This window comes from Oryzias latipes, chromosome 5 (assembly GCF_002234675.1).
Source record: "Oryzias latipes chromosome 5, ASM223467v1".
In the NCBI taxonomy this organism is placed as follows: domain Eukaryota; kingdom Metazoa; phylum Chordata; class Actinopteri; order Beloniformes; family Adrianichthyidae; genus Oryzias; species Oryzias latipes.
The window spans coordinates 7,589,864-7,600,374 of NC_019863.2; the positions used below are offsets into that span (position 1 = coordinate 7,589,864).

General features: G+C 39.0%; 1 protein-coding gene across 1 annotated transcript; it reads right to left on the minus strand.

Moving 5' to 3' along the window:
* Nucleotides 1–1,627: 1,627 nt before the first annotated feature.
* On the minus strand, nt 1,628–9,713 carry LOC101159157 (ADP-ribosylation factor-like protein 8B-A). The gene is made up of 7 exons (XM_004084386.4): nt 9,461–9,713; nt 6,304–6,384; nt 5,294–5,367; nt 5,082–5,175; nt 4,928–4,995; nt 4,561–4,631; nt 1,628–2,520 (listed from the first exon to the last, which is right to left on the minus strand). The coding sequence occupies exons 1-7, from the start codon at nt 9,581–9,583 to the stop codon at nt 2,471–2,473; spliced, it is 561 nt and encodes a 186-aa protein (XP_004084434.1). The 5' UTR covers nt 9,584–9,713; the 3' UTR covers nt 1,628–2,470.
* Nucleotides 9,714–10,511: the final 798 nt, after the last annotated feature.

The window sequence follows — 10,511 nt, forward strand, 5'->3', positions numbered from 1 at the left end:
ACCCCTCAGCCCCACCCTCTGCTTTCTCCCTCACACATCCCGTCCCCGCATCTGCGCGCTCTTTCTCAGAGACGGGAGCGCGCAGTTTTAGGCACGTCAATTCACAGGTTTCCAGTTGGTACAAACTCTGTGAAATAATAGATAATAGTAACTGATAGCGCTGGCGCAGATTTCTCTCTCTAAGCACTGCTACTACTGCGCGCCTCCGGCATCGCATCGCGCCCGAGAAGGACTGGTCTAATGAAAAAAAAACTATAATTAAAGATTTGTCTGCGAGCCACATGTGACCATCAAAAGAGCCATATATGGCTCGCGAGCCATAGGTTCCCGACCCCTGGTCTAGAGCAAAAGAAAAAGTTTGAAGAAAAAATTCTGTCAAATGATACAATTACTAGACGAGTAGAAGATCTGGACAGCAACCTCCGACCGCAACTGGGAAAGCGTCTGGAGGGCCTGGTTAACTGTACAAATGACACTTTCTCATCAAAGTTATTAAAAACAACTTTTTGTGTTTATCCATTTTTTCCCACCAAACTTGGCCCCCCATTCTAACTTTGAGTTCTTAATTTGGCCCTCCGCTACAAACCTTTGAGAACCCCTGACTAAGAGGCTCAGACAGCTCCGCTCAAAAACTGTCCGATACCGGAAATCCCTCATGCCCTAAACTTTACAATAAGTCACAGTATAACAGATAACTTTTGCACATTTCTGCCAAGACAATTTGTAAATAGCTGTGAAATTATATCACCTTATTTTTTTTCTACAATTACTTTGTTTTTATATTCTATTTCTTTAAGATTACAGATGCTACTGTAACACACATTACAGTTGTTACTGTAACACACATTACAGATGTTACTGTAACACACATTACAGATGCTACTGTAACACACATTACAGATGTTACTGTAACACACATTACAGATGCTACTGTAACACACATTACAGATGTTACTGTAACACACATTACAGATGCTACTGTAACACACATTACAGATGTTACTGTAACACACATTACAGATGCTACTGTAACACACATTACAGATGCTACTGTAACACACATTACAGATGTTACTGTAACACACATTACAGATGCTACTGTAACACACATTACAGATGCTACTGTAACACACATTACAGATGCTACTGTAACACACATTACAGATGTTACTGTAACACACATTACAGATGTTACTGTAACACACATTACAGATGCTACTGTAACACACATAACAGATGCTACTGTAACACACATAACAGATGCTACTGTAACACACATTACAGATGCTACTGTAACACACATAACAGATGCTACTGTAACACACATTACAGATGTTACTGTAACACACATTACAGATGCTACTGTAACACACATTACAGATGTTACTGTAACACACATTACAGATGCTACTGTAACACACATTACAGATGCTACTGTAACACACATTACAGATGCTACTGTAACACACATTACAGATGCTACTGTAACACACATTTCCCATGTGTGGGATCAATAAAGTAATTCCAATTCTGATTCTACAGGTTTTATATAAAATATAGTTCTTATATTCTATAATATAAAGGAAAAATGTTATTTCAAAGGTGAGAAATAAATGACAGAGGCTTGTCTAAATTAAAAAGCATGCCTTTTTATTTAGAGTTTATACTGAAGTGTGTTGGTTCGATCCCTACCTAGGGAAGCAAACCTTGCATGCTGCCTAGCTTCAGAGGTCAGAGGTCAGAGACACTGCACAAGGCACTTTAAACTCTGCCACTCTGCCAGCTTTGAGGCAACACAAGGGACATCATACCACTAAGGCTAGTTTACAGAGAACAACAAAGCACACAAACCTGTACAGCTTCACTTTTAGTACATTCAAACTTTAAATAGAATAATATACTCACACACACATACACACATCCTTATTGGTAAAAATCATAGTAGCTGGATTTTTGTACACATCAGCGTCAACTGACTTATTATTATCTTATTATTATTAAAACAGAAGACTGTTTTAATCAGTCAAAAAGTGACAGTCTTCAAAGCCAGTCACAGTATGGAGGCCAACAAAACTGTACAAGTCAAACTCTGAAGAACCTTTACATGACTTGATGCTATAAATGCTATAACCCACTGACTGGTCAGCAGGAAAGACTTGCAGTAGAAAAGCGTTGAATCCAAGTGGCGTTTTAGCCTCGACTTAGCTTTTACCAGAATGCTTTTTTTAATGTACAAAATGTCCCAAACCAATGTGCCGTTATTTGGTACCAAAGCTTTAGTAGTGTGTTTTCGGGATTGGGGGGGCAGAAGGGAGATTTACCCCCCAAAAAAGTGGAATAAAAGAATAACAGTTTAGCACAAGAAGTGAGGGTGCATCTGTACAATGTTGTCAAGTGATAAAGACTTGATAATAATTATGATGATAATATTATTATTAATGTAGAAAATAAAGCTGGCAGCCGACTCTTCTCAGCTTCTGCGAGATTTTGAGTGCTGGATGAGCCACTGAAGTGTAATATCTGAAATAAAAAAGAAAGATTAAGTATCAAACTGAGAAATAGATCAAAAATGGAGGAAAATCACTTTATACCATGTTGGATGAAATATATACATCTATATCTATATCTATATCTACAGTCAGGACCATAAATATTTGGACAGAGACACATTCTTTCTAATTTTATTTCTGTACATTACCACAGTGAATTTTTAATAAAACAACTCAGATGCCATTGAAGTGCAGACTTTCAGCTTTTATTCCCTGGGTTGAAAAAAAAGATTGCACAAAATGTGGAAAAACTAAAGCATTTTTTAAACACAATCCCTTCATTTCATGGACTCATAAGTAATTGGACAATTGACTTCCATGCTATTGCATGGGCAGGTGTGGGCAATTCCCTTATGTCATTATGAGTGAAGCAGATAAAAGGCCTGGAGTTGATTAGAGGACTCTGCTTGCATTTTGAAGATTTTGCTGTGAACAGACAACATGCGGTCAAAGGAGCTCTCCATGCAGGTGAAAGGAGCCTTCATTAAGCTGAGAAAACAGGAAAACACCATGCGAGAAATTGCTACAGTATTAGGAGTGGCAAAATCAACAGTGTGGTACATCCTGAGAAAGAAAGAAAGCACTGGTGAACTCAGCAACGCAAAAAGACCTGGACGTCCACGGAAGATAACAGTGGTGGATGATTGCAGAATCATTTCCATCCAAGTGAACAACACTCTCCAGGAGGTAGGCGGATCAATATCCGAGTCTACCATAAAAAGAAGACTGCATGAAAGTAGATACAGAGGGTACACTGCAAGATGCAAGCAACTCAGAAGCCTCAAGAATAGATTGGACTTTGCTAAAAACCACCCAAAAAAGGCCAGCACAGTTCTGGAAAAACATTCTTTGGACAGATGAAACCAAAATCAACCTCTACCAGAATGATGGCAAGAGAAAAGTATGGAGAAGGCGTGGAGAAGCTCCTGATCCAAAGCACACTACATCATCAGTAAAACACGGTGGAGGCAGTGTGATGGTCTGGGCGTGCATGGCTGCTGGTGGCACTGGGACACTAGTGTTTATTGATGACGTGACACAGGACAGAAGCAGCCCAATGAATTCTTAGGTGTTCAGAGACAGACTGTCTGCGCAGATCCAGGTGAATGCAGCCAAACTGATTGGGCGGCGTTTCATAACACAGATGGACAATGACCCAAAACATACAGCCAAAGCAACTCAGGAGTTTATCAAAGCAAAGAAGTGGAATATTTTTTAATGACCAAGCAGTCACCTGATCTTAACCCAGTTGAGCATCATTTCACTTTTTGAAGACTAAACTTCAGACAGAAAGGCCCACAAACAAACAGCAACTGAAAGCTGCTACAGTAAAGGCCTGGCAGAGCATTCAGAAGGAGAAAACCCAGCATCTGGTGATGTCCATGAGTTCAAGACTTCAGGCTGTCATTGCCAACAAAGGCTTTTCAACCAAATATCAGTAATGACCATTTTGTTTTCAGTTATTTCATTTGTCCACCTACTTAGGAGCCCATGAAATTAAGGGATTGTGTTTAAAAATGCTTTAGTTTTTCACATTTTTATGCAATCTTTTTGTTCAACCCATGGAATAAAAGCTGAAAGTCTGCACTTCAATGGCATCTGAGTTGTTTTATTTAAAATTCAGTGTGGTAATGTACAGAAACTAAATTAGAAAGTGTCTATGTCCAAATATTTATGGTCCTGTATATATGGATGGATAGAGAGATATAGTAAGATATCTACATCTCTATAGATCTCTATTTAGATATAGATATATAGATACAGTGAGGAGTTTTACAGCCTTAAAACATCTAGAATGGATTCCACCAATCACAGATTATTGTTACAATGCAACTCCTGCAATAAAGGAGGGAACAATATACGAAATACGTTATTTTCATTGCTCCCTCTTTCTAGGTCCATATTAAATAGTGTGTGTTCTCTTTCAATAGGATACATGTGTATCTAAATACGCGTTTTAGCAGTTCTTCAACAGGTCCCAACAATATTGTAGCAATTATTTGGAACTTGCCAATGTTGTCTTTCTCTTTGCAGGAAATGGAGTAGCAGCATATCTCTCTGTCTTGAATTGCTGCTAGATTCCTGTGAATGGCACAAAAACAACGTATGAACAAAATAAAATATGCATGTTTTATGCACAATCAGCTACTTAGGTTCTTAGGTTGTTCTGTGGAATGCAGTGATGTCGATCATGACAGTAGTGGGAGCTAAAACACTGCAAATGCAAAAACAAAAAAAGCTCCAGTTTTGATTAAACCTGACAAGAAGCTGGTCTGAAAATGCTACAACTAATATTTCCAAATTATCCTGACTTTTCCACAGTTTATCAATATCAGGCACAGAGATGAGCTTTAAAAAGATATGTTAAATACACTTACATTTTCTCAATGAGCTGCTTTTCATCTAAAGCGCTGGGGAGATCCCTTTTGTTACCGAGAACCAAAACCTCAATGCACAGAAGCGAAAATCAGTTTACATAGCGCAGTTCATTTTTCGTCTACCAGGGAAATTTGTGCAGCTTTTGGGACTTACAGGAATTCCTTGCAGCTGTGGTTTGTCTAACAAATTATGAAGTTCGTTTCTAGATGCCTCCACCTTTTCTTGATCCGCTGCATCAACCATGTATCTACAACCAACATAAAGCAAGCTCTGTAAGATTTACAAAAAAGTGACATATATATTTCTTATACTTTTCTACACATTTTTTCAATTAAAAAGAAAAAAAAAAGGTGCTGGGCACTCACACAATTGCGTTAACTCCCCGGCAGTATCGCTCCCACATGCTCCTGAACCTCGGCTGTCCTCCTATGTCCCAGATCTGCAGAATTAGGGACAAACGGTACTTTTTGAAATGACTTTTCTTTATTTATCCATCATGCGTTCATGTAAATTCTCTTTGGAAATATTATTGGGGGTTACGACACGTCTGAGATTTCACTTTCAGAGACTTTACCCACGCAGAGCATGAAAGTGCAGCTACATCTGCGGTGCAGACTCCTACAGGCTGTGGCCACTGTGAAAGATTTAAGGTCATTTCACAGAAAAGCTGACATTCTGCATAAAAAAAGGCGGGATTATTACTTTGTTACACTTATTCATAGGTTGTTTGCTCATTTTTTTTGAAAAACTATTCAAAAGAGAATTAGGAAAAAGTATTTCCAAAAAGCAAACATTTCCAACTAAAATATAATTTTTACTTTTGATCCTGTTCATGACATTCTAGAAACCCAAGTTAAGCTGGCAGTTATTTACCAACCCGAAAAAAACCTAATAATGTGGATATCTTAAAGTTAAAAGGTCGTGCTGCACTGACAATTACTCACTTTTAGGAAACAAACAAAAAAATGCTGAATAATTTTGAGAAAGTGGCAGTTCACACGTGGCACCACCTACTATGAAAGAACATGTCAGCAACACGGGAAAAGCAGATATGAGGTCATTGCATGAAAAAAGAAAAGAAAAAAACAAAAGCGAAGAGATGACACTAACTGGAAGTGGTGAGAGTATCTGAGATAACGCAAAACGTCTACACAGCACATCCCGCCTTAGCTTTGTTCTTGGTGCACTAATGACTAAGCACTTAGAAGAAACTCCAATCTAGTTTAGTTACATCCTTTTTCGATTGGGTTTATGTCAGCTGCTTTGAAAATGTCTCGATAGATAAACCGCGTCGTACTTTTGACCGACAATAACGAGCACGCACAAACCCGACACGCACAAACACGCAAAGGGAAACGTTTCGTTGACATGAGACCTTGATGGTGACGTTTCCTTTGGTGACCTTCCTCATGTTGAACCCAACCGTAGGGATCATGTCTTCGCTGAAGTGGCCAGACTGGAAGAAGCAGGAAAAACAAAATGTCAGACATTCCCAAGCTTTGGTCCAGCGCTCTCCATCTCCAACGCGCTGCATGGAATTTTAGCGAATGTCGGCTTATCTGGCGAGAAAGCAAACACGGAATTAAAAAATGATAAAGTCCTGCTTCAAGTACAAGAGAAAGTTGACAGAAAATGCAACAAAGCTGCAGGAACTCATAGATTTAAAGACACTTGATAATACTAGAAAAGCAGATTCAGACCAACGGGATCTTTGAGTCAATGAGAAACTTTTAGGACCATAAAGAGAAATCAAAACCTATTATTCTGTGTTAGGGATGCACGATATGAGGAAACTCATCGAGATGACGATATGACTTGCGATACACGAACAAATAGAAAACAACCAAAACCATCATTTCCATTTGACTGCAACAGCTTAATTTAAATAAGTGTCAACATAACTTACACTCAGAATGGCTCTTGTTTACATAGGAGGCAAGCATCAAACAGAAAAGAGCTCCTAAATAGACAAATAAAAGAGCTCCAGCCGATTGGTCAAAAGCCTAAGTGAATTTATTTGATTCTTTAAATACATCAAGCTGCCATAAAACTGTTTTAGCACAATTAAGGTAAAAATTCATTGCAATTTTTGCCATCTTTTGCGATATTCGTTTTGCACAGCTTGACATTGCGATAAAAATAAATTCGCAATTTCTCGTTCATCCTATTCTGTATATAATTAATGTATGGATAAAGACACAACAGCAACAACAGTAAAATAATAACCAGCATTGACTGAAAATCAGAGTCAGAAATACTTTACTGATCCCACATGTGGGAAATTTGTCTGTAACTGTAGCAGTAAAATGAGATATAAAATATGAGAACTGGACTGAAGTGAGGGTGACATCACCCATAGAAAATAGTTCGCTTCTGGCTCCAACTGACATGAAGTCAATTCATGTCATTTGTTCATGATTTGTATGCCGCCATGTTGGAGCCAAAGGATGACGGTAGGCACTGATTGGTCCGAGTTACCGGTACTGTTTCTATGGCAACCACTCTCAACAATAAAGGGTGAGCTTGTTGGAAGTACATAGCACAAACCCCTCAGTGTGAATCAGTTTATTTCTCAATAAAAGTCTATGGGATGGTGGCTTTTTGGCACCAGTGGGTACTTCCTTTTTGGAACACCAGAGGGGAGGGGTCACCCAGTCCAGTTCTCTTCTACAATCAGTGATAATAACAGCAGAAAATAAATGAATAAACATGTTTTGAAGCTATGCTGAACATTTGCTATTAGGGGACGTTTGCCTGTTTACATTCTTAATAAACGTATGATAGCAGGTTAAATAAACTTTAACATTTTATTGCTAGCTATTCAAGAGTTGGGGTTTAAGGAGGTTGTTTAAAGAATAAATAACTTTTTCACCAAACTTCTAAACAAGCAAAAAGTAGTTCTGTTTTTACATCATAAAAGCTGGACTTGTAGAAAACAAAGTTTCAGCAAAGTGGATGTATGGGTGTCCAAAGACGTTTGTGAATTTTCCCGCATGCCTTCTTGAGAAGGCCAGGAGCGTGTGCTGACCAAAATACACATGTTTAAAGGCACATGACTCGCTGTGGTCACCTGACGAAGCTAAGTGGAAGTGAGTGCGGCCGTCTCATGACTGAAGAAGAAGTACCTACCCCCATAGCTGCAGCTCAGTCATTGCAGCACTGAAAACTCTGCACAACGCACACACATTGATTACGCACCAAAAACAAAAAAATAACTTCCTTCACTTTTGCTCTTCTACAGGATATCACAATCCACATCATATTAGCAAAGCACTTTTCACTTATTTGTGACGGAGGGTTATGGTGTTCAGTATGTAGTTCTATAGAAATGTCAATAAACCTCTACACAAAACATGTACTCTTGTGTGTTTCTTGTGCTATTTAAATATTTAAAAAGTCCACTTTCCCAGGTTCTTGTCTGTAGAAAAATATGTATTTAATAAAATATTGTGATGCAAACACTGAAAAGTGTCCCATCTCTAAAAACTCTGTCAAGACTTATTATTCCAAATGTGTCACGCCTTTGATAGTGACTGAAAGGAAGAAAAACAACAAACATCCACAGATTTAGCATCAACTGAGCCTCACCATCTGCACACCTTCAAAATAAACTTGATCGCTTAGGCAAGTTTTAAATACGTTTTTATAAAGTTACTTACTTCAAGTTGAAATTAAATCATGCATGTGTTTTTTTGCCAGAAAGGTGGAGCAATTTGTTTTCATGCACAATTTTTTTCTTTTTGTCAGAGTAATAATCAACTATGAAAGTTTTAATAATAGACTACAATGGATGAAATCCTATAAACAAGCTTAAATCCTGCAAGGAAGCATCTGATTGGTTCTTAAAGCTCATTGGCTTCAACTGCACTTTGACTTTGCAAAGTTAAGCTGAAGAAAGAAATAGGGAAATAAAATTTCACGATTGATTACCTAACACAGGTTGCTTAAGCCAGTTTTTGACCAAAAAAGGGAAAAGGTTAGATCTGATCAGGTCTGTGATTAAAAATTTCTACTGTTAATGTTTTGTAGAGTAATCTTTTAAAAATACACAAATCTAATTACTTTTCTCTGGGAATCAAATGTTTTCTTTTAGATCGACCACATAACTTGATGTTAATGAAGCTAAGTGACGGATACAGATGCTGCTCTGACCAAATCTGATCTTCTGCCAGCTGTCAGCGGTTAGGCTCTTTGCTAGCAGTCTAGTCTCTCGTACGAGGACAAATCAGGCAAACCACACGAAATAAACACAAGTTAAGGATTTGCTTTGCGGTGTGAACCAAAAAAGGCAAGAAAACAGACAAGTTTTAACAAACTCAGTCGCCTAGCTTAGCTAAAGTGTTGACACAGGGGTCCTGCCTCGGTTAAACTCCAAATGGTTTGGGCTGCTGAGATGGACCGTACCACTTTCAGCGACAATACACCCGTTCCCACATCGGCGCGTGCCGTCAACATCCCATATTGGCGCTAATATGGCTATTAGCCGTTAACTAGCAACGCAAGCTAGCAAGCAGCATCCACTGATGACTTACAGCGATCACATTAACAAATGTTGTTTTTCCAGAGTACTGCAGGCCGACCAACGTCAGCTCCATCTCCTCCTTCCAAAAGAGGGACTTGAACCAGTCCAAAAGCCGGTTGATTAGTGCAAACATCTTGAAGTCGGCGGTCTCACTCTCCTCGCGTGGCGGTTTGGCGTCTCTACCTCCCGGTCAGATGTTGCGTTTTCCAGCAGGGAAAAGGAAGTGGGACACGGCACGGGCGGTCGTCATGTGACCAGTCTGGTCGAAACGCGCTCGTTAGCGCTCCTGTTGGCTCTTAGAGGAACTACATCAACTCAAGATTCAAAACCATTCCTCAATCTCCTTGGCTGTGTACGAATTCCTTACCTGCTCCATAACAACTATTACATAGTGCGGGACTAACTGGTGACTTGGATTTTTAAAAACAATTCAGACACCATGCTCACTACATTTTTTAAATGTCAAATATGACATCACCAATTTCCCGTAGTAACAACCTAATAAATATGAAGGTAAAGGTTCTCCAGGTGGCCTTGTCTTGAAGTTGAGTCATAACTGGATTTAACTCGATTTTTTGGTGTTTGCGATATGTTCTTGAAGCAATTTTCTTAACACAATAATGGAGGACACATAATATTAGGATTAAAACTGTGTTTCTGAGTATTTCTTTATTCCCAATAATGGAGAACCATTAGCAGACGAAAAGGTCATTTGTTAACAAGATCCATGTACATTTTCCTCATCTGAGCCGGCATCTGGCTCTAAACTGTACGGCTGGACAGCTCCAATACTGCTGCCCATTTTAGTTGTGCCGCTAATGGAAGCTTGGGGTTTTGAGGGGTGAGACGCGCTGAGACCGCTGTGAAGTTAGTTTTAGGCTGGATATTCGACAGACATTCAGCGCGTATCCCCAGTGGTGTCTCTTAGGGAGCATCAACAAATTAAGAAGTGCATGATATGGCAAAGATTTTAGATCAAACCCAAGACTAAGTGCTTCGCAAAAAGAAATAAATTACAATCAAAGATTTCCTCATGTTGTGTTTAAAAAATCTTATTTTAT